Here is a 26,348-nt window from a genome sequence, read left to right as displayed (position 1 = left end):
TAAGTTTGAGGTTCGTATTCTACATAGGCCTTGTACGTCTTACTATTGATGTGTCTTGATTTGACTTCAAATCTAATGATACAATTTTCTTCTATAGAACACTTCAGATTTAAAGATTCATTCTCGCCCAACATTTCCGCTAAGTAACAAATAGCTTGAGATAATTGATATGTACCCGTAAAAAGAATTTGTAGCTCATCTACAGTCAGTTCTGGAAAATCTAGCAAATCGTTTGACGAAATTATTTTGAAAGGTTTAACTTTTTTATTCCAGTTGTTCTCTTCAACAAACTCTGCTAGAGTATTTTTGACATTGATCATTTTAAGAATTCTAGCAATTATCAAATCACTTTTGCCAACATCTGAATTAAGTCGTTTACAAAATAAGTTAATGAGAAAGCATGCAATTCGACAGTACAATCCAGCATTGGGCAACCTGGGATTATGAAATTGATTATGAAGAAGTTTGCATTTTTGCCCTACTATCCCATGAACAGCTTCGACAACCCATCTAATTTTGGTCACCAATCGCGATTGATTTGATTCTTCAACCGTCAATTGATTTCGCTTTCCTTTTAAAGCTGGCATAAGTACATTGAAACCTTTACTCGTCAGGAATGGAACCACGTCGCGAAAACCTCTATCTAAAATGATATAATCTCCTTTTTCTAAAATGTTGTTAAGACCACCAGCAGAGCACAAAATTTCTTTTAAAATTGCAGCATCATTGAGGTTAGCATTGTATGGTCCTTCGACATAAACTGTAAAGCCATTTGTAGTTGTTATTGTAAAAGGTTTACATAGTGCTGTTTTCTTCTGCCCAGAATAGGATTTCCTTTGGTACATATTGTTACTGCTTTTTTGATGCCGTAAATACGTACCATCACATACTAAACCCAGTCTATCTCCTAAATTAAATAATATTTTAGCTATTGGTGAGGTTTGGGTCAACAAGAACTCTCTCGAATAAGCCCCATATCCAAAATTTTTGGGTAATACTTCTTCTTCAAAACATTTTAAAACAGCACTAATTGATTGTTGCACTACTTTTTCTTCAATTTCCAGTATAGCAGACATACAAAGATCCGAGTTACCAGTTCTTAATTTAATTAAAAATATGACTAGAGCTTGTGTAACGTTTCGATTACCTGAACTACGCATAGTTATCATCATTTCCTTAAGAGTAATTATGTTTTTCCACGTATAACCTGTTAATGGTTTTATTCTTTCCTCAGAAATTGCGTACTCACCAATTTTATCATGCAGACTAGAATTACTTCAATCTGATAAGGCTTCAAGGAATCTGGGCAATTCTTTGGATTCAATTTCACATTCACTGCTAGCACAGGTTATAATTGACAAATCTTCATTACAAAATCGTTTTTTAATTAAATGCTTCTTACAACATTTGTTTCTCCTTGGAATGAATATTCTCCTTTTTGTGAACACGTATATTCGGGCATCGAATGGTACGTCTTGAAGATCCTTAGTTTCTTTACACATAAAACAATACTGGTGAGATATAATTGTCCTTGGAAAAGGCATGACTACCAATTCAACTTCAATAGTATTAATAAGCACATATGTTGGATCTGTTCCGGAAGAATCTGATGTTTGACTATAATCTGTAGTTGTATCTTGACTACTTTTACTTTCTCCAAGCTTTGTATCCCATGAAGGTGTATTACTCTCTGTGTTACTTTCTTGAGTATTTTCCAGTGAAATTCTTGACGTCTGTTCTTCAATTTGAGACTCAGATTCATCTTCTTGAACAGTATTTTCACCTAAAACATCTGCTGAAGAAGTTGCCGTCGACTCTGACGAATCTCCAGATTTTTGAGCTTTATACTTCTCGTTGTCAGTATTTTTTGAAGATTTCGAAATTCGCAATTTTGCGTAACACTTGGAACATACTGTATCATCCACAAGGACCAATTGTCCATACTTTTTATTAAAATCCAAAGCTTTTTCCCGACTATCAATATACAAATGGGATTCACTCAATTTTCTTATATGTTTGTCGCACGAAATACATTTTGATTCATCTCTTGAACGAGGCTTTTTGACTGAAGGCTCATCATCAGAAGACATCTTATGTGTCTGTAATAACAAAAAGGATCATATTTTAATTTTCATAATGTCAAATTACTAGATTTTAATATCACAACAAGTACAATTTTAACGAAATATTTAGTAGTAAACATTTCTGTAAATAATCAAAAGCTCGAGACTTCTTTTACTATCTTTGAAACATTCAAATGCTCTAATACTTATTTTTCTAACTATTTGGAAAATCACCACCGGAATTTTCATAGCATATATATTTTTATATGGAAGTTTGTTAGAGATAATTAAAAAGAAAATGAAAATAAACAATCAAAGTTAAATATTCATTCCTGTAGATCATGAAAGTATAAATTGCAGAAAAGGGAAATCTAAAACATAATTGCACACGTCAAAAACTGAGTATATTTATTATGTCAAACTCTTTTTCCATGGTCCAACATGAAAACATATAAATTATGTTAAAACGAGGAAGAAATAAAAGTTCTTACGATAATCAGCTACCATACAAACGATAAAGTTAATTTTGTACAAATTACAGAATATTATAAAATCTTAAGCAATTTCAATAGTTCTGTTTGACTATTTTACAACAAGTGTATCACAATTTATACGATTGCAAAACCAATTACTATTAAATAATCACACATAGTTATGGTAGCACTCATAGTAATATATTGCTTGAAAAAATCTTTGCTTTATTTGATGTGTCAAAATAACTTGCAAAATCTATTGGCTATTAGTTAATTTAATATAATTCCAATATTTAAAAAATACAAGAAAATTAAAAAAAGACTCTCGTAACAACCTTAAAGTTAAAAGTAGATGCAACAAATTTTATAATATAAAGTTTAGGTAAAGAAAAGTTTTTTGATATATTATCAAACTTATAAAAGATGCGAAAAGAATTTTTCGATAGAATTTTTTATTTGATGAAAAAAAAATTATTCTATTAAAATATGTAGTACAATAACTGTTAACTTATTGTTTACTATAAAAAAAATAATATTGGAATAATACAGTTTTAATGATTTATATTCAGAAGTAGGATTACAATTTCATATTCAACTATGGATAATGTAAAAATGTTTTGAAATTATCCAAGGAAATGAAAACAAACTCAACTAATAGTACTATAGCCTGAAGAGTACCAGAAATATGTATTCCAAGGTACCTAAAACTGTTGAAATAAATTAATAAATAGAATATAATTAATGGAATCGTAATTTCTTTCCTACAATAATTTAAAAATTATCGTCTGCCATTCAAACTATATTGATACCAAGTTTTGTGTGTGATGGTTAATTTACTACATTAATGTATTAATGTATATTGAATAATTAATACTGATATTAAAGTCGCAAAAATTGACATTATCATACCTTTTGAATTATATATACTTTTCAATCCAAATATCCAAATGTCTTCAGTGTTTTCACATGGTATGTCTTTTTTATATTGGGTTGTCAACTTGGCAAACTAACTGACAAGTATAATTTTTGGTTATTTAATTTCAAGTTTCCTATTTAATTTTCCTATTCAAGTTTCCAATTTAATTCCTATTTAATTTTAAGTTGAGAGTTCAATCGGATCAGTGCTTTTTTCAATAAAAAAACATTCAACATGCAACGAGTGTCAAAAGGTGAAACCATCTAACATCCGAGATTTCTATGTTCTGATTCCCCTCTCTATTCCGTTCCGGATTCCGTAATTAGATTGCTCTGCTATGGTTATAAAACAGCACCATGACATTGCATGACGGTATCATGACTGCTTTGCTATTGGCCCTTCACGGCCGACATATTGTCAATCTGTAAGTCCATCCAGCTGCGCATAGTTAATATATATATATGCATATATTTATTTATTTATTTTATTTATTTACCCTGCTATAAAAGTTCCATTGAAAACCATTGAAGAATTTCTGAATGGTTTTCAATCTTCGATCTGAACACTCCAAATGACCATTGAATATGATTCCTCATCCAACAAGAAATGTCAAGATATTAAATACTATTGGTTCCAATAATATAGATTACTATTGATTCCTAATCGAGATTAATCATTATCAATAGAAAAATATACTATTAAAGTAATGGTTTTCAATAGGATTCAATGAAATTTCTCATGTATGTTACCCAATCGATTTCAATGGTAAAATTTGTGGTCAAATCTAAGATTTCAAACCATTCGAATGCGATAATCAATTTGATTGAATTGATACTTACGGTTTGTTATTGCAACATTCAAGCCTCGTACCGTTGAATAATGTTCAATAGTTTTGAATATGACAGTCCTAACATTTCAATAATTTGCAATAGAAAATATCAATCTAATTGAATGTGTATTAATGGTCTTTTATCACATGATCAACTTTTTTTCCGACGTTGAATAATTTTGAATAGTTTTTAATGTGAAGATCACATTAATCCAATATTATGCAATAGCAGAAATTAAAAAATATTCAATTGAAAATATTTGAAATTTTTTTGTTTGCCTTTCATAAGAAATTATAGAATACTATACCTCATTGAATGCGATTGGATTATTTTTATATTGACCAATCATTAAGATTAAAAAAAAAACTATTAAATGAAATATTGCTAAAGTTACAGTATTGCTTTTGCTCATATTGGCATATATGGAAAACCATTCTATAAAATATTATTGACCAACCGTGTAATTGGATAAAAATTAATATCCATATAATATGATTCAATAAAATATGATTGGACAATTATTGTATCGAAAAATTATTAAAATTCATAGAAAGATATACAATAAAATATCATTGATTAATTATTTTATTGAACTGTGATTGATATTCATTCAATGCAATTGGATAGATTATCATTGAAACCATTCCTATACAAAGTATTATTCAGAAAGATTGAATTCTATTAAATTTAATGGTAAGTTTTACTATTAGTTATGCTTACCATGAAGTATTATTGAAAATCATTCAGTTTCAATCGTCATCGGAACATTGAACCATTCAGTTCATTGATTACCATTGAATATGAATGATCCCGAATAGGAATGAATGGAACTTTTTTAGCAGGGTATTTACTGCAATACTTAGTTCATTTCTGAACTCTGCAGAGGTACACTAGGTACCTGTACGCAGCTTACTGAATTTTTTCAACGATGATCCATTATTATTTTCTAAGTTATTATATATGTTTTCGATGTAGTTTTTCCTGTAGAATCGAATGGTGTAATCAGATTTCGCATAGAAATCGACTGCGAAGAATTAGCGACCAAAAACCACGAAAAAAGTCGAAAAAACTCAGTTTTTTGACTTTTTCTCAATGACCCACTACGATTTTCAAAATTCTAACGATACCACTGAATTTGTCAGAAAAAAAGACAAAATTTTCTGTAGCCACTTTTCTAAGTAAAGTTATCGCACTTTGAAAATTTCGGGAATTTTTTTAGGTTAGAAAATCACCACCTTAAGATGTGAAAAAAATCAGGTATATTCCTTTTGGCAAGTAGTATATCCATGATTTTTTTTTGTACTGATATCGCTATTATTTTTCGAGAAAAAAAATAATTCGTAAAAAAATCGTTTTTTGCATATATATATATGGGGGGGAGGTCGGAGGCTAATTATATGGGCAAAGCACTTCTTAAAAACTATATTAAAGATAGCCAAAGGTTATTTTGAGGTTTTCGAAAGAGGGCATTTCACCATTGTTAATGGGGGGTACCATTTAGAAATATTCTTTACCTCAACAGGAAAGTTTATATCATCGAATTTCAATTCATTCGTAAAGGGCATATAATTTTGAACTCTTTCGCTATGAAATCTAGCTGGATGAAGACAGGTAAGCACAGCCCATTTAAAACATTCATTATCTGTATTTTGAACGTTGATAATTGCCTTTTTATCTACTATTTGTTTTGGTAGTGAAATATATAAGCCAGGTTCGAAAGGATTAAATTTATTTATATTAACAGAAATACCGATGATAGTTTTTAATGTCCAACCGGAATCTTTTTCTTAAAATTCTTCTAAATTTTTAAGTATAACATCTTCAATATTATCTGTAAACCATAACTTAAGATCTGTCGTTCTATAAATAGAAACATTTTCGGTATTGAAATACTTTACTAGAATGTCCTCTACATTATCTTTTATTACGGTAAATTAAGCTGACATTTCTATATTTATTTTTAGAGCATTATGGATTGAAAGGTATTTTGGTATTTGTAATTGTAATAGTTTATTTGCTGCTTTTAAGAATGACTTTATATCTGTATGTTCTTGATTGGCTATGAATGCAGTAATGATACGTTTTTCAAATGCTGAATTTATTTCACGCCAAATAACTCCGTCCTCTTCAATGTAGTTTGGAATGACTCGTAATGAATTAACATTTTCTCCGACTTTTATGAAATTATTCAAATTAATTTCGATTGAATTCAAATGAGTAGCGTGTTTGACATCTTTGTCGTATTGCTCTACTTAAGTTAGGCCGTAACATATATTCTTCTAGAGAATTCAAAGCGGTAATTATTATATTTTTCCATCTAATAAAATCATCCTTATTAGCGTCTAAGTTGTAATAGGCTTTCCATAAATCACGTACTGTATTTTCAAAATAAGAAATATAAGCCATTGTAATGAAAATGCGCGTAGGATAACTAGTAATACTACTACTACTACTACTAGTACTACTACTACTACTACTACTAGTACTACTACTACTACTACTACTACTAGTACTACTACTACTACTACTACTAGTACTACTACAACTACTACTGCGCAATGCCGTCCGAGGCTGGCACGTCAACGTCAATGGACATGAAGGAGCCACCATCGGACACGGCCTCGCAACAGGAGGACGAACCGGGCTGGACGACAGTGCCGACAAAGAAGAAGGCAAAAAAGCTAAAGAAGGACGCCTCTCCTATGAATAACCACCCGAGTAACCGGGCAGCCCCAGGAGGAAAAAACAATAGGAAAAAGAAAAAGAGCGCCTCCGTGAGGATCAAGCCGGACGCGGTGCTCGCAGTTCCAGCAACCGGCAAGACCTACACGGAGGTGTTGAAGAGGATGACGGAGGGTGTGGACCTCGACAGGTTGGGCGTGAGAGTCCGCTCCATCAGGCAAACCCAGAAAGGGGGAGTGCTGGTGGAACTTGGGGGCAACTCTGACCCGACTGTCCGCCTCAAATTCCAGGAGGCAGTACAACAAGCTCTGGAAGGAGAGGCGGCGGTAAAGTCGTTGGAGCCGCACCTGACCGTAGAGGTGCTGGAGGTGCTTCCAACCTCCTCTAAGGAGGAAGTGGAGGCGGCAATCAGGAAGGAGTTAGGCGAGGAATCGCCTCGTGGGATGGACATTTGGCTCGCGCCGAATATGCTGAGAGGGAAGCGGACTGTGAGAGTCACGCTGAACTCGCGACTGACGCGAGCCCTTGTCGCAAAGAAAAAGATTCGTATCGGGTGGATTCATTGCTCGATGCGAATCAGGCAGACACCCATGAGGTGTTTTAAGTGCCTCGGATACGGTCACGGCTCGGCAAATTGCGCGGGGCCAGACCGGTCCAAACTGTGTTGGAGATGCGGCAGCCCTGGACACAAGTCCAGTGACTGCCAAGAAGCGCCGAATTGCTGCCTCTGCTTGGCGATGGAGCCGCCACAGGAGGCGTCCCACTTCCGCGGTAGCGCCAAGTGCGCGGCCTACGCGGCGGCGGCACGGAGAAGTACGGCCAAAAAATGATTGCCGTTCTCCAGGCCAACCTGCAGAGGTCGCGGTTGGCCCAGGACCTGCTGGACCAGAATGCCAGGGAGTGTGGCGCGGACCTGTTGTTGCTTTGCGAGCAATACAGGAACGAAAACCACGCCTTCTGGTTTCAAGACCTGACTGGGACAGCGGCCATCAAGATCCAGAGCAGAGGCAAGCTCCTTGTCACCGATAAAGGTGCCGGGGAGGGCTTCGTCTGGATCAAGTGTGGCCAAAGAGCGTGGGTCAGCTGCTACATCTCCCCGAACATCTCGAGGGGAGTCTTCAGAGAGAGACTCGCGTCGCTCGAAGACGCCGTCATCGGGCTTAGCGAAGACATGGTTGTGGCCGGGGACATCAACTCCAAAGCCGTTGACTGGGGTGCCGATGTAACTGACTACAGGGGGAGGGCAGTGATGGAAATGGCCGCAAGGCTTGACCTCATTGTCCTCAATCACGGTAGCGCCCCCACGTTCCGACGAGCGGGCACGCGGGGATCGATCGTCGACGTCACCTTGGCGACACCGACGATTGCCCGTAAGGTCACCGACTGGAGGGTGTCTGAAAGGTATACGGCCGGTGACCACCAGAGCATTATGTTCAGCATCTGCGAGAGACAGGCGTCACAACATGCCAGACATAAAACCATCAAAGGCTGGAACGTCGCGAAGTTGGACGCGGCGGTGCTCCGTGAGGCCCTGACAGCGGCACCGGTCCCGGCCGACTTGAACCTGCTCAGCAGCAGAGAGGAGGTCGAGGAGCTGGTGGAGCGGAATATGGGCCTCATAACGGGGTGGTGCGATGCCTGCATGCCACGGAGGGCCGTCAGGCCCTTTAAGCGGCCAGCGTACTGGTGGACGCCGGAAATCGCTGAGCTCCGGGACGAATGTCACCGTTTTCGCAGAAGGGCCACAAGATCTAGACGCCGTGAAGTGGCCGCGATAGGGCGGTACAAGAGTGCAAGAAAGAGCCTCGTAACCGCCATTCGCGACAGCAAGAAGCGGTGTCTGTCGGAGCTGAGGGAGGATATCAACAGGGATCCGTGGGGGCTGGGATACCAAATCGCTACCAAGCGGCTTGGCAAAACAGCACCGGTGGCACCCATGGGCCCTGAAGATATGCGGAAAATCGTAGACTCTCTCTTCCCCGACGACCCTGAGCGGGGAGCTCGAGAGCTGGTCGTGGATGAGGAGGCCCCCCCTTTCACGAGGAGGGAGCTACTGGCGGCGACGGGGGATCTCGCAAACCGGAAAGCCCCGGGCCCGGACGGGATCCCAAATGAAATATTAAAGATCGTGGCGAGGGAGGAACCGCACATCCTGCTGGACATGTTCAACGCATGTTTGCGCATGGGTATGTTCAGTGGGCGGTGGAAAGTCCAACGCCTTGTCCTTCTGGACAAGGGCAAGGGACCACCCGTCACACCGGCGTCGTTCAGACCCCTGTGCATGATTGATTGCACAGGGAAGATTTTCGAGAGGCTCATCCGCGGCAGGCTTCGGGCTGCCGTGGGCGCTGGCAGGGGCCTGGCGGATAATTAGTACGGTTTCCGCGAGGGCAGGTCCACGGTGATGGCGGTCGACGCGGTCAAGCGGGAGGTACTCGAGGCATGGAGTGCTCCACATAAGAGTCGGGACGCGTGCGCGCTGGTCACGCTGGACGTGCAAAACGCGTTTAACTCGGCGAGATGGAGGGACATAATGGGCTCCCTCCAGCAGCACGAAGTGCCGGAGTACCTGTGTAAAATCCTCGATGACTATCTTCGAGACCGGGTGCTCCGGTACGACACTACAGGGGGCCGCCAGGAGAGGCGTGTCACGTGTGGCGTGGCACAGGGTTCCGCGGTCGGTCCCGACTTGTGGAACATCCTGTACGACGGACTCCTGCGACTGGAGATGCCCCCCGGCACCCGCTTGGTGGGCTACGCCGACGACATTGCGCTCGTGGTGAGAGCCAGGACAAGGGAAGACCTCAAAAGGAGAATCGAGTGGGCCATACGGAGGATCGTGCGGTGGCTCGGGGCGCATGGACTTGCGCTTGCGTACCAAAAGACCGAGGTGGTGGTGCTTACGGGGAGGAGAGATTTTGGCGACCTGCGGGTAAACGTCGAGGGAGTGACGGTCACCAGCGTCCGGTGCACAAAGTACCTCGGCGTCTGGATTGACTCGCGGCTCGGCTTTGGCGAGCATCTCCGGAGGACGCAGGAAAAAGCGTCAAAGCTCCTCGCGGGGCTGACCCGGATGATGCCCAATATGGCCGGACCGAGGGAAGACAAAAGGAGGCTGCTGGTTGGAGTCGCCGATTCGATACTCCTCTATGGCGCGGAGACCTGGGCGCAGGCCCTGCAGAAAAAAAACTGCAGGAGGCACCTCACCTCGGTGCAGCGCATTGGAGCGCTACGGGTGGCCATGGCGTACCGTACGGTCTCGGTCGACGCCGTCATGGTCATCGCGGGGGTCATCCCCGCCTTGTGGCTCGCTCGAGAAAGGCAACGGAGGTTCCACGACAGATGCCGAGAGGCCCGGCAAGAAGAGACTCAGTACAGAGCCGAAACTCTGCTGAGCTGGCAGGAGGAGTGGGACCGGGGGAGAGGGGTCGATGGACACATCGCCTTATTCCCCAAATCCGGCCCTGGCTCGAACGACGGCACGGGCAGCTGTCGTTCTACGTGACGCAGCTCTTGTCGGGGCACGGCGCGTTTGCGGAGTATCTCCACCGTATGGGTAGGGTGGCATCCCCGTGGTGTCAGTACTGCCATGGGCTGATGGACTCCGCGGAGCACACGTTTTTCGCGTGCGACCGCTGGGCGGCGCGTAAACGGGAGATGGAGGATAGTCTTGGCGAACGGATCACACCTGAAAACGTGGTTCCGACAATGCTCCAGGGTCAGGAACAGTGGGTGGTGATCGAATCGTTCGTCAGGAGTGTCCTCAAAACGAAACGACTGGAGCAGCAGCAGGATTAGCAGTACGGCGCTGGTCTGTTCCCGGAGGAAGGGACATGCATGGAAGATTGACGCCCGGGGCGCGCTGTTCGACGTCCAGGACCTGGCCCCGAGACTAAGCTCCAGAGCCCGGACCAGGGAGTGGGCGGTGGCGCGCTCAACCGGGGTGTCCCCGCACAGGTCTGGAGCACGCAGTCGTGGCCGCAGCTGACACACCGCTGCGGCAGGGGGAGAACCGACGTTCGACCACGATGGGATGGGACAGGGAGGGCCTATAAGCCCCCCACCACCGTGGATGTCGGTTAAGTACGAGCGAGCATATGCTCGCAATAAGGCGTAGGTCACCGGACGATAGGACGGTAAGTGACCTAAAAGTGGCCGACCTTGAAGCAATGCTAACGCAGTACCAAGGTGGATTAAACCATGAGCCACGAGGGGAGTTTTAGTTGGTAGTGTGGCGCTCGCCACGAGCCCAACAGTGTTGGCCGTCCCGCCTTCTTGCGTCAATGCATTTCTCCTCTCACCCCCGAAAAAAAAAAAAAAAAAAAAACTACTACTACTATTACTAGTACTACTACTACTACTACTAGTACTACTACTACTACTACTACTAGTACTACTACTACTACTACTACTAGTACTACTACTACTACTACTAGTACTACTACTACTACTACTAGTACTACTACTACTAGTACTACTACTACTACTAGTACTACTACTACTAGTACTACTACTACTACTAGTACTACTACTACTACTACTGCTTGTCACTGCTAAAAAAGCTAATGAAGCGGGCTGTCTCGAATGACTGCGCTCTTTTCCAATCGAGCACGGCTTTTAAGCACTGTGGTGGCGCTGAAAGTAACGGTTTCGGCACTGTAGGTTGAAGAGGGGGTAGTCAGACGAAAGGTGGGAGGTGGGTGGGCGGGTGGTGGCTGCGCCTAGCAAGCTAGAGACTCTACCCCCCCCCCCCCCCCCCCCCCCCCCCGAGGCCCCACACTCAGCTAGCATAAGCTTACTAAGCGCCCTACTATCGAAGGAAAGCGAGAGAGAGAGAGAGAGAGAGAAAACAGTATCCACACTATACGGCGTACGCGCCTAGTAAGCTAGAGACGCTACCCTTTCTCCTAGGGCTCACACACAGCCAGCATAAGCTTACTAAGCACCCTACTATCGAAGAAGAGCGAGGCAGAGAGAGAGAGAGAGAGAGAGAGAGAGAGAGAGAGAGAACAGCATCCGCACTATACGGTGTACGCGCCTAGCAAGCTAGAGACGCTACCCCCTCTCTGAGGGTCCACACTCAGCCAGCATAAGCGCCCTACTATCGAAGGAGAGCGAGAGAAACCATCATATAGTTTACCAAACCCCCTACCGACTTCTACAGCATCCTACCTTAACAACCTCTGTAGGTGGGTGAGTGGGTGAATGGGGGGTGGGGGTCACTCGGTCAAAGGAGCCCACTAGCACGCGGGACGTGTCAAACGAAAAACAAATGGCTTTTAAACACTCAGCATGGGGACTCACCTTAAATTAAAAGGTATCACTACCGCGACACCTTCATCAGGCGGCTCCTTTGTGTCCCAGAACATACACGTATCCCTTATTCTGGCGGCATCCTTTTTCGGCTCCTTTGTGTCCCAGGACATACATTGCTTATCTACTGATATGCAACTTGTCTCGTAGCCATCTTGCGAATAGCTTCAGTTGGTAACGTAGAGAGAGACTCGCGAGGTATTAATCTCCGCTTCCGCCGGTGCTGTCGCTCGCCGGTGGACGCTGGAGTGAATGAGACCCCACAGAGTAAAGCAATACCCATCATATCCCGGGTGTATTTTTTATTAAATTCAAAATTATTTTTTTTAAGTTAAAAAAACAAATTACTTTATTTTTATTTTTTTACATTAAATCGGTAATAACTTTAGAACGGCTCAGTAGATTTATAAAATCAAAAATGTAAAGGTTTATATTTCTGTTATTTTTAAAATGAGCGCAACAGGATCCATTTTTATTGAGCCGATAAAAAGTTATAACGTTTTTTTAAAATAATTCCCTTTTATCATCATTGATTGTCTCGGAAACAATGTACTATAGAAAAAAACTCCAAAGAAAGAAAAGGTTGCTTTTTAATTACAATAATTATTCACTACAAAAATTGCATGATAAAAAAAAAATTTTTCTACACTCCGTGCCCAAAGTGCGTTTTTCCCATACGCTCGGCAAAAAATATGCGTAAAAAATCACACTTTCCACATGTTTTATAAAAGAATACGGTACGGCACATGTTCGGGAAAGAGTTTTTCGTCTCGTGTACCTTTCCACCCTCGATTCGCTCTGGCGTAAACGCCACACGAGACGAGAATCTACTTTCCCGCACTTATACCGTAATGTACTATTTTAGTTTTTTCACTGTGGGTAAAATATTGTACGAGTAAACCTGACTAAATCTAATTAGGTAACGCTAACATCATTAATATATAAATGTTTATTCTATAAAAACTGTAACAAAAGATTTCACTAAATTTCCTGATAATTTTTACAAAACTTATCAGAAACGTTTCTTCAGATCTTTCTGAACGATATTTTCATAGTTTTTGTATTAGAGACATACAAATATACATTATTACGTCTGTCAAAAGAAGAAGAAAAAATTACAAAAGCATTGTAAATAATGTTGCTGTAATATTATGTTTAGAAATTTTTTGGTAATATGGAATGAAATATTTTGAGAAACATTTCCATTGAAATATTAAAAAAAAAAATTCCTACAATGCTTCTTGTAATGTTTTGAAAAAGTTGCAATTTAATATTTTAGAAAAGGTTACGAGTATATGTTTGTGCCATTAAACCTACAGAAATATAGCGAAAAAAGTTGCTGCGATGATTTTTTGAAATATTGCAAATATAATTCAAGATATATAGCTGCAACCTTTTTTGCAATTTTTTCGTAGCTGAAATTATACGGACATGAAAATATTTTGGTAATATTACAATGCAAAATTGCAGAAATATTTGAAACCTTTCAAGAAATCTTACTAAAAACTTGCAACAATATTTCATGCTGTGCGAACTACGTATTACGACATCTGAAGTAATTTTCGTGAACACTTTCCTTTTTCGTAACTTCATAAAAGCTTTAATAAGGAGTTCAATACATGTTTGCTTCGTCATCTTCATGACACATTTCTAACTAGTAAACTAAAATATCTATTTCTATTTCCAACATGACAAAAAAATGAAAAGAACAAATTTTTTCTACAATTTGATTTGGATAATAAACGCTTATTTTACAGGTAAAAATAAATATTTTTTCTTCATGAAGATTTTGTTTATAGTGCTTAAATTCAGAGATCAATAAAAATGTTTTGTTAACTTTAAAAAAAAAACAAATAAGCATTTTTTCAATTTAAGTTTTTGAATTCAACGATTCAACAGTAGGAAGGTATTTTTTATACGTTGAAAAAAATGAAAAAAAAAATTTAGTTTTTTACTATAAAGAACGACATTAGTTATTTTTTCCAAACATGAAGGAATATAAAAGTTATTTGTTTACGCGTTTTTTTACCACCATTCTAAATGACTCTAAAAAACTTTGACTTTTATGTTATTTTAATTTAGGCAGGCAACATACTTACGTACGCATCTGTAAATATAAAATGAAGCAAACTTTTTTTAGATTATAAACAAAACGAAAAGGAATACGAGGTCTGTTCAAAAGGTAAGGTGAATTTTTATTTTTATGAAAAAATATTTATTTATTCATCAATATTTATATTATCTCCTTCAAAGTGATCTCCCTCGGATATAATACACTTATGCAACGTTCTTTCTAATCCTCGAAGCACTTATAGTGAGTATAGCCTTGAGTTCTTCCAGCGATTTTTTCTTTAACTCCTCAATCGTTCCAAACTTCCGTCCATTCGTGGATTTGTTGAATTTTGGGAACAGGCAAAATTTGTAGGGGGTCATATTCAGTGAATATGGTGCCTGAGGCATGATCGTGGTGGTGTTTTTGGCCAAAAAGTTCGACACAAGCAAAGATGAGTGAGTAGGTGCATTAAAGTGATGCAAAATCCATGAATTGTTTTTCCACAATTCCGGACGTTTTTTTATATTACTTCTCGCAAATGGTGCATAACTTCAAGATAATACTCGTTATTGACCGTACGACCTTGTCGTAAGAACTATCGCAGTACCACGCAACGATAATCAAAGAAAACAGTGAGCAAAACCTTGACATTTGATCGAACTTCACGTTCGGTCTTTTTTCGGTCTTGGCTCTTGTGAAGTATTCCATTGGGACGATTGGGCTTTAGTTTCGACGTCATCACTATGAACTCATGATTCGTTACCAGTTATGACTCTTTTGAGAAAATCAGGATATCATCATTGACGTCGTTTAACAGCTCTTGAGTGATGCTCCTTCGACGGTCCTTTTATTCAAAATTAAGCAGTTTCGGAACAAATTTTGCTGCTACACATTTCATACCCAAAACTTCGGAAAAAATTGCAATGCACGAACCAACAGAGATGCCGACGTCTTCAGCCACTTCTCTAATAGTGATTCGACGATTTTTTAACATCATTTGTTTCACTTATTCAACACTTTCATCAGTTATGGAAGTGCTGGGGCGTCCAGAGCAAGGTTCGTCGTCGGTGTCTACTCGGCCATCTTGAAATAGCTTATAATACTTGTAAACATTTTTTCGACTTAAAGTAAATTCACCGTATGCCACTGTCAACATTTCAAGTGTTTTGGAGCACTTAATTCCATTTTTTACAAAAAATTTTACGCAAACTCTTTGATCCATTGTTTTCGACAGTAGAAAATCACCGAGCACAAAAAACACGTTTAACGTTTCTGTCTCACAAAAAAAAGTAAACATAAAATCTAACTGAAACTGTGAGCATATGTGAGAGATATGTATACCAACATAATAAAAAAAAATATCAATGATCGAATGAACGTAGCCAGACCAATTTAAAAATTCACCTTACATTTTGAACACAACTCGTATGTGTAGACAAAATGAAGTATGCATTAAAGACTAATGCAAATGGAGAAAGAAATAACGAAACCTTAATGCACTAATTAATACATATACAGGGTATCCCATTTTAACTTTCACAGCTAAATATCTCGGAAACAAGCCCAGAAAGCAAAAAAAATTCATATGAAAATTGTTCAGGATCAAGGGGGTATGTGTTGATGAACTTGGATTTGACCTTGAACGCGATGTGTCAAGGTCATTTCAATGTCAAAGTTGTTTTTGAATAGGAACCCCTATTTTTGACCACGGATTCGGATTCCTCGTGAAATTCTACATTCAGATCATATAATATATGTGGAATCTCGCGGCCGCCCACTCCCCTATTGTCCCTCTCAAAGGGTTATTTCCTGGTCAATGTTGTTTTTTCAATAGAAAAGTTCGTACAATACGAACATAGTGAGCAGGAGCGCCATCTTATTGGAATCATAAATTCTGTCTAACTGCAAGCGGAACGTCTTCTAGGTATTCCGGCAAATTGTTTCAAAGAAATTCTAAACTCATTGCACCATTAATAGTCCGTTCAAAGAAATATAGCCCAAAAATTTAACCATTACATATGCCAACCCATACATGTAAAGTCCAACGATATTGATTGAGTACCTAGCGATACCAATGTAGATTTTCCGGTGACAACAATTGCTATTGTGTCTATTTAAACTTCCTATACTTAACGTAGCCTCATCACTGAAACAAACATTCTAAAAAAAATCGAATAACTCATCCAATATATCAAGAGCCCATCTAAAAAATTGAATCCTAAGTATGATCTTCTGGACTTAATTCCTGTACCATAATTATGTGATAAGAATGGTATCATATAGATCGTAATAATCTTTGAGCTGTAGCTCGTGGAATTCTACTTTCTCGTTCAATTTGACGCAAACTAACGTGAGAATCCGTAAACCATTTTAAAAATTTTCAGTTTTAAGAGTTTTTAAGAAAAAAATTTTCTATTACTTAAACAATAGTTGCACTTGGATCTGGTACGTTGATGCTTAAGAAATTTTTCCTAAAAGCAGATCCCCGTGGTTGCTTAGTTTAGTAAAAATCAAGAAACATCCTAAAATATGCTAGAAAATGTAAAAATAAGGGTAGCAGAGATTCATCATTCATTTACGAAATATCATCTGAACATAGAATTTTATGCAGAATTTGAATAGCTAGTCAAAGATATGGGTTTCAATTGAAAACGCCACATAGACCTTGAAATGACCTGGGGGGGGGGGGGTATTGGGGAGATCATCCGTAGCCCATATATGTAGCTGCTTTATCTAAACGTAGATTTTGACAAGGAACCGAAATCCGTGATGAAAAATAGGAGTTTCCATTGAAAAAACAACATTGACCTCGAAATAATATTTTGGAGGGGCAATTGGGGAGTAGACGGCCCGAGGACCTCACATTTATTTCATGAACTCAACGTAGAATTACACGAGGAATCCAAATCCGTGGTCAAAAATAGAGGTTCCTATTCAAATACAACATTGTCCTTGAAATGACCTTGACGGATCGCGTTCAAGGTAAAATCCAAGTTCATCAATATGTTATGTCGCGACTCCGTAGCCGTGACATGTATTTGTTTAGTATGAGTAAAATTTATTTTACCACGGTATGGTTATGATATAATATGTATAATGGCAGGACTTACCTGGGTTATATATATTGTTGAAGATGTTAATAAATTATTATCTTACTCTTTGTTCCTTTATATTATTTTCTTCTTAAATTGGTTTCTTTATTATTGAGAATATTTCATATGGAAATTATAGAAATGAACTTGATACACTTTATTTAATAATATTTAATAACACTTTATTTAATAAATGGATTTCACTCAATGAGTGGCAGAGTCAAATGGTACAGTAGAATTGTCGCGAATCGCGAATCAACTGACTAAAAATTGAAACGCTGTTTTACACATTGACTTACTGACTTACATTTAGTTGTCGAGTAATCAAGTTGATGTTTCAATTTCTCAATTGGGTTTTCTGCTGAATTAATTTTTGCGTTTCGTAGAATAAAAAGGTGATATACGTTTTGTTCTTATTTTGCTATTTTCAATTCGCATGATTGCCGTTGATCTCAAAATGATTTAATTTTACATCTCAGGACGTAACAAATACATGGCCTACTCGATCTTGAAAAACTTTCCTATGAATCATTTTTTAGCTTTTCGAGCTTGTTTACGAGATATTCAGCTGTGAAAGTTAAAATGGGACACCCTGTATATCTCGTACATGAAAAAAACCGTGAATTAGATTGGAGTGACACCAATATCTTGATTTTGAATTGAACTGAAATAGATAATGGATCTTAGATATATGATACATGAAGTATTTTTGATTAATTGTTAATAATAAAGAGAATGTAGACGAACTATGTAATGTATTGTGCATTATCTCATCAGAAATTTACTCAAAAATTACTAGCTTTATAACTGGTTATATAAAAATTATCTGGAATTTATGAATTAAATCTACACAATGTACTTTTTTTAGTCAAGGATGCTCATTGCTTTAAAAGCTGTGAGTTTTCCTAAATTATTACACTGAATAAGTAACTTATTCTTCATGTTTCATTCTTATTTTTTTAAAATAAAATTTCTGAAGTGATTAATGGATCTATTAATAAAATGTTAAATATAGTTATGATTACATGCACTGATGGAGAGAAATGACAGTGACGTAAGACTTTTCATGTTCACGCACAACCATATACACTAATACACATACATGTATGTTATAGCCGTGTAAATCATAACTTATGCGGACGCGCATTTGCATAAGTGATGATATATATATATGCCTAAAAAGATTTTAAGATAGTTTTGGGAATTCATAACAGTAAAATAGGTAGAGTTTGGCGACAGCATTAATTTTTTATTTACGGGGAGGGGGGGGCGGACATCAACCCTTAAGTCTATATAAGTAACTAGTGATTCGCAGGCAAAAAATCTCAAATAATTATTCATACGTCTGCATAAGTATCATTCCACTTTCATTAAGTATATACTTACAGGATTTAAACTTCCTAGTACAAAACCTATTTGCCCAGTTGGATAAGTAGGTACTGGTGCGATGCCGTAGTTTGTTTTTGAAAATAAGGCTTTGCAATGACTGAACGTAGTTTTCACTTGTTCGAAATTAGCCCATATAGTACCCGCTTGACTACAGATGATTCCATTTGAGTTTAAAGCTCTTTTTATTAGATGAAAATATGACATCTCAAATAGTGCTTTAGCTGGTCCTGCAAATAAATTAATGAATGTAGTTAAAAATATAACTGATTAATTTTCTTGAAGAGCAAAAAGTAAATTTATAAAAATCTGATGTAATGGTGTTTAGACTCTTGGGGTTGTAATTGTAAATTTTTTGTAAAATGAATTTTTCTATAAACATGAAGTTGTAAAAATGCTATATGACTTATGGATTTTCATAAAAAATGATTTTTATACTAGCGTCATTTTTGTATCTTCATTTCTCAAAATATATAATCGTCCGTAAAGATGCGTGAATGCGATAGTAGAAAAAATAATGACAGCGAGCAACAAGAAACGGTGAAATAAATAAAATTAGTAGAGCGAGTTAGTTAAGAAATAAATTATAAAATTCACGTTTCAAAGAATTTTCCAATAATTTTAATTATTTATTTAATTTTAAGTAAACTATTTCAAGATACATGTTTTTAGTACACTCAATGATGAAATGTATGCAGGGAAGTTGAAGACTGAAATAATTTGCAGTAAGATATTTGTTCATTAACAATCAAGGAAGATTTTTTCTAAATTTCAGATCGATTCAATAAATGTTCACTGAAATAGAGCGTTTTTACCACAAACGCGTGGTCTCGCACGCGCGGCATCATCCCACATTAGCAACCACGTAAGCATCACTTCATCGATGACGCCAGCGAGCGGATTTTGTATAAACGCTGTTTTTCAATGATTTTTTTTGATCGATCTGAAACTCTGAAGATATCTTTCTTAATTATTAACGAACAAATATCTCGCTGAAAGCTATTACAGTCTTAAATTTCCCTACATACATTTCTTTGTCGAGTATACTGAACCAATCTAACCTGATATTGCTAAAATCAAGTAAATAATTAACATTATTCTCTATTATCTTTCTTCTATGTTTAGCGTATACACTAAAAAGTGAGGGGCGTTAAAAAAAGAATCGATTTTGATAATATTTTACCGGAACGAAAAACAAAAATACAAAGCAAATAAATTTACCGGCAACTATTTTCTTTTTATAATTAAATTGCAAAAGCCGTCAGTTGCCTATGCATTCCTATTATAGCATATGAAATAAAAAAGTACTGTTCGGTTTTATGGAAAGGTGTAAAGGAGTATAGTATGGTGCGGTCGATAAATTTGAGGCTTGTGGAAAAGTTAATTGAAGTAAAATTCAGGAAAAAGTAGTTCATGGCGGACATAATAGTAAATAGCAGTGAGTATGTTTTATATTATTTACAAACTTTGTATATTATTTTTTGTTATAATTTGAAATTTTTTATATCATCTATAACCTTTTTGCACCGCGCTACCATTTTTATATATACCTTCGTGTACCAAGCGTAGAACGTGTAACGAACCGTGGTCCATTCAGAGTACTATTTCGAAGACAAACACGATTGTTCGGACAGGTTTTAATTTAGAACCTAAGGTGTTTTTGTGTGCGTTGACATTTTTTTAACATATAGAATTAGAAAATTGATATTCAAATACCCCCAAATAAATTAATTTTCCGATTCTATGTTGAAAAAAAAACAGAAACCATAGATTCGCAGGGATATGTTGATCCACGCAGAAACTACTCAGGCTCTATATTACGACCTACCTGAAAAAATTGTGTTTATCCTCGGAGTAGGACCCTGATCCCACCACGGTTAGCGCGCTATTTGTTATGTCCCTTGGTACGTAAAGTTTACTGAATGTAAGTATAATAAGCATGTTGTTGGATGAATGAGCAAGTAACAGCACTTGATCTAATTATTAACACATAATTTAATTTTAAATACAATATCAACGAAAAAATACGATCGAGTAAAACTATTGCACGCTGATTGACAAAAGAATACCTGACTCGTTAAGTTCTCAACTCAGTCTGTCGTGTTATTTTCGTTTCTGGCCTCCCGTGGATATCTGTCGATGCTCCGTCATCACAATCGTGGGCGGAGCCTGAAGGGTCTAACAGCGCGCACCACTTTTCCACCCTTGGTCACCTTCGATTAGTTTAGCTGGTTTTCGTCGTTGTCTATCCTCTCCTTCTCTATCTCTCTCTCTCTCTCTTCCTCCCTCCAACCATTTGCTTTTGCGCCCTCTCTATCGTCAATTTTCTTCGTCACTCTAACTCCATCTCATTGGCGAATTGCTGAACGATCTTGGTTATCCTAGTACTTACAGCGAACCATGACTTGGTTGCATTCTGCTGATGCTCAAAACAGCTTCGAGAGCTCGCATGGTACTTGCGCGCACTCGAGCTGTGACCTACAGCCCTGAATATGCCTGGTAATAGCTATATACATCAAATGAACGAAGCCACGGAGGATTGGTGCCGATTGGCCATAATATGGAGGGCGGAAATCGCGAATGACAGACCGGTCCTACAACGCAACTTACTGTTTCCACACTCATACTACTCGCATTCTTCCACCACTACAGAGGACTTCTCTTATAATCCATACATCACACACATTCTATCAGATACCTACCGATCGCTCGCGTAGTGAGAAGGTTGAATATCAAGCCTCGTGTCACCGTGTGTTCGCTACATGTTTACAAAAAACGTAGGCCTACACATCTGGCTATACGAGGAACAACTCGGCGCTACCTCTCGATATCTGTACGTGGATCACCTCTGTTTGTGCGCGTACCCTAAATGAAAAGTAATCTAGCAAAAGACAAAAAAGACTGAACGGTTCAATTTCTTGGCCATATTGGCGCATCTATATTTATGACGGACACATGTAACCTATGCTTTGCTACATGTATGGACCCCGGCTTCGCGCTTGCTATCCGTAGCACATGTATTTTTTTCGGTGTAAGATAACCTTTAATATACTGATGGATACACATATACACCACATATTTGTACACGCACATTCTCACTTGATTAATTTTGAATACATAATACGGATAACACTGAAACATATTTTTTTTAGATGATGAATTGTACCTTGAAAGTTTGGACGTTTTCACGGATAGTGCTCCTGAAAAATGGAGGTCAGTATTTATACCTTTTCTCACAATCAATTATACTCTCATTTTTTCTATTGAACTTCTAAAATTTTGCCCATTATAAAATATAATAATTTTAATTCATTGACACATTTATTTTATTAAAGGGAACAGGAGGACAAGTAAAAGAAAAGAGTGAAGATATGAAAGAAGTAAATGATATCAAGGGAGAAGGGATGGAAGAAGGAGGACACAACGGAGAAGAATTAGAAGAAGAAAGATGACAGAAAGGAAAAGCGATGGAGAAAGCAGGAGGAAAAATCGGAGAAGGGATGGAAGAAGATGGAAGAACAGAAGAAAGGATGAGATAATACGGAATAATAGGAGAAGGAATAGAAGCAGACGAAAGAGACGAAGGTGAAGAGAGAGTGAAAGAACAAGATCAGAAAGCAGATATATAGTTATATTCAATTCCGAATTCCACGGATTATTATATGAAACAAAATAAATAAAATTAATCTTCAATTTTTAGGTCAAGAGGTAAGAGAAGTAGATGTTGAAGAGAGGGAGAAGGAGAAGGAGCGAAGGAAGGAAAAAAGAGATTAGGGGTTGCTGAAGCTGAGAAAGCTGATACCAGTAGAATTTTGAGGTGAGAGTTCGCTGGTTTTGAACCAAATGCAAAAAGCGTATGTATAATTGCATCTTTTTTATACATAAAATTTACAGTATGGGGTTGATTTCGTATATGTACTTCTTATGCATTTGTGTATACGCATACGCAAATTCGCACAAACTCATACGAGGACTGTCCGAAAAGTATCGGGCCTACCTTTATATTTCCGTGCTAGCGTTATTCTTTAACATCTGGTGGGTGGCATCCTTCAAAGTAATCCCCACTTGATTGAATAACACGGTTCCATCGATGTTTCCACTTTTCAAAACAGTCCTGGAACTCACTTTTAGGGATAGCCTTAAGTACACTCGTCGTATTGTTTTCAACCGTTGTTTTGTCATCGAATCGGTGTCCTTTGAGTTGTTTTAGTTTTGGAAACAGCCAAAAGTCACAAGGGGCTATGTCGGGATGTATGGAGGTTGTCGAAGCAATGCGATATTGTGTTTGCTCAAAAACTGCTGCACAAGATGGGAAAAATGCGTTGGCGCATTATCGTGATGGAGAAGCCAGTTACCACTTTTCCAAAAGTGCGGCCGTTTTCTTCTTACTGCATCACGCAAACGTTTCAAAATTTTATGCAAATTCGTTGATCTTGTTTTTCAGTCATTTTTGACAATATCAAAATCCGACGAACGCAAAAAAGGCACTGTAAACAAAGACATGCTGCGCATGAACTATACGTCCGGCAGGTGTCAGTAAGTAACCAATAGATTCGTGAGGCTTTACTGTTGACGTTTCTGTCCGGTAGAGGTCGCTCGAACACTATGGTGCTAAGATATAAACGTAGGCCCGATACTTTTCGGACAAACCTCGTACATAAGCAAATATAAATGCGTTTCATTGATAAATCATCTCATTGCATATACTCAATCTTAACAATATTTTTAGGTATATTTAGCTACTGGTGCAAATATATACACTCTAAAGGAGAGCTTGACAGCATCCAGCAAAAATACGCTAATAGTAGCTCCCGGATGGTATTAAAATTAATCAGTACCTTAATCAAAAGAGGCTCTCTTTACTATGACAGCAACTGGCAAAAGGAACACGCCCAGATTTCCAACAACGATTTTTGAAGTAGTATTTTGTGAGTATACAAAACAATGTATAATTGAAAAAATATATTCGTAAATTTTAATACAAATGTTTATTATCGTTTTAGAATTTGTTAACAACACAGTTGCTGGGGACGAAAAACTTTCACGGAAAAGTTATAAGTCAATATTAACCAGAATGTTGAATCATTTGCGAAATTGCTAAATTTATTAAGTTTTGTTTTAATTTATTAGTTAATAATTAAATAATTGTTGTAAAAATTAAATCCTTTTCGTGTACTTATTTAAAGATTATTTGAATACTATTTAAGGATTTTATTTATGAATTCATTTAATGTTCAGTATTTTTTCGGAGACTTGTACGGATGTACTAGAAAATATACGCAAATAAGAAGCCCGAATAAGTATCCAAAAAAGTAACCAAAAAAATTCCCGAAAAAGTAACCGAATAAATACCGGAAAAAGAGCCCGAAAAATTAACCGAATAAGCACCGGAAGAAGTATTCGATTAAGTACCGGAATGAGTACCAAAAAATAACCAAAACAGTAATCCCCAAAAAATAACTGATAACACAGTCCTACAAAAATACCTTAATTTTTTGCACAAGCAAACCATATATGTTTTCCCAAAGAAATTTTGGCGCTGAAACCAAATCCGGCCTCAGAATTGCTCCAGCACGTCAGGATTTTGAGATATCTTAATCTAAAAGTGTGAAAATAGCGATTTTTACCTATATTTGAGGTTATGTAACACCACGACATTATCTACACGTAAAAAACTACAAACGACATATTAAAGAAGCAGTATATTCCTTTCAAATGCCGTTAAGTTTGCTTAGTTTGCTTATTTTTTCTTTGAGATATTAAATTTCAAAGTTTTTCATTTCATGAATATTGTACCTTTCAGAACATATAGCTTTGAACGTTTCGACGTCGAATTTTGTGTCAAGCTTCTGTGTCATTACTGTTCTACAACAAAATTAAGATATATACCATGGACGGGCTAACCCAACTTCAACCTAAATTACGTCATCCCCACGAACCTTTACAGCCCTTATAAACCACCCTACCTGAGGAGGGGTATATCAGAGACAATGTCAATGAGATATTCATTTTTTTATAGAAAAGCTGTTGATTAAACTCGCTCTACCAAAGGTTAGGTGGGTTAGTTTGCTTGGGGGTTGGTAGAGGGGTTTCTGAGGGTTGTAGGGTTTTCTCAGGATAGAGTACATCAAGGAGACAACAGGTAAGCCTATTTGGTTGAGATTTTACTTTTCTCATAGAAAAGCAATTGATTAAACTCGTTCTAACCAGCGTTAGGTAGGTTAGCCTGCTTGGGGGTTGGTAGGGCGGTTTATGAGGATTGTGGGGGTATCTGGAGATAGAGTACGTCAAAGAGAAAACAGATAAACCTATCTGTGGTTGAGATCTTAGGTTCCTCATAGAAAAGCAGTCGATTAAACTCGCTCTACCAAGATTTATCGTAGGTAGGTTAGCCTGTTTGAGGGTTGGCAGGGGTGGTTTTTAAGAGTTGTAAGGATTTGTGGGAATGATATAATTTAGGTTAAAGGTAGGTTAGCCTGTCAATGGTATATATCTTAATTTTCTTGCAGAACAGTAATTGATTCAAGTCGTTTGACATAAAATTCGATGTCGAAACTTTCAAAGCTGTATGAGAGTTCAAAGTTTTGAGAGGTACAATATTTATGAAATCGAAAAACTTTAACATACAATATCTCAAAGAAAAAATAAGCTATTTGAGCAAACTCAACGGCATTTGAAAGGGCTAGGCTGCTACTTTAAGATGTCGTTTATAATTTTTTGTGTATAGAGAATGTCGTAGTGCTACATAACCTCAAATATAGGCAAAAATCGCTATTTTCGCACTTTTAGGTTAGGATATCTCAAAATCCTGACGTGTTGGAGAAGTTCTGAGGCCGGATTCGGTTTCAGCGCTAAAAATTCTTCGGGGAACCATGTATGGTTTGCTTGTGCAAAAATCTTGTCGGACTGTGTAATCAATCGAAAAAGTAACCGAAACAGTAACCGAAAAAGTAAGCCCGAACCCAATTGAATATCCAATATCTTAAAAAAGTAACCAGATGAGCACCTGGTCAGATATTTTTTCGGGCACTTTTTCTATTATTTTATCGGTTTTGTTTTCAGTTATTTTTTCAGGAACGTATGAGTTTACTTTTTAAGACACTTTTTCAATTACTTATAAGTTATTTATTCAAGTAATTACGAGTATTTAAGTATTAAGTACTCGTATTTAGGGTTACTTTTTCGGTTACTTTTTGGACTATGTGTAGAGAAGGAATATTATTGATTAAATGACGTTAAATAATTACAGTCAGCTTTCTTACAGACTTAAGTTTGTTTCGGTGTTTGTACTTGTAGACTCTGGTACTCCATAATATGGCTGAAAGCAAACAGAATTGTAAGTTGGTAAGGCAGTGGGAAGTAGGAAGCGCTGCTCTTGTTGAATCGTGAAAACATATCGGCAACTTTCGATAAGAAAAGAAGAGGATAGAATTGGTTATATCCGTTGAATGGCGCATGCGCGGAGCTTAACTAAACAGGTTATTTATTTAGTTACTTTTTCGGGCACTTTCTTGGGTACATTTTAGGGTACATTTTCGAT

General features: G+C 38.0%; 1 protein-coding gene across 4 annotated transcripts in view; it reads right to left on the bottom strand.

Annotated features, from left to right (window-relative positions):
* Window positions 1–26,348, bottom strand: part of LOC131672115 (spermidine synthase) — a 604,553-nt gene that overhangs the window by 179,287 nt on the left and 398,918 nt on the right. For all 4 annotated transcript variants that reach the window (XM_058949100.1, XM_058949119.1, XM_058949110.1 and 1 more), the window contains one exon: window positions 18,809–19,038. In XM_058949100.1, coding sequence (XP_058805083.1) covers window positions 18,809–19,038 — 230 coding nt within the window. The remainder of the gene's footprint in view (window positions 1–18,808; window positions 19,039–26,348) is intronic.

Source organism: Phymastichus coffea, unplaced genomic scaffold (assembly GCF_024137745.1).
Source record: "Phymastichus coffea isolate CEN01 unplaced genomic scaffold, Cenicafe_Pcof_1.1 PCOF00011, whole genome shotgun sequence".
In the NCBI taxonomy this organism is placed as follows: Eukaryota; Metazoa; Arthropoda; class Insecta; order Hymenoptera; family Eulophidae; genus Phymastichus; species Phymastichus coffea.
This window is presented reverse-complemented; position numbering and strand designations above follow the sequence as displayed.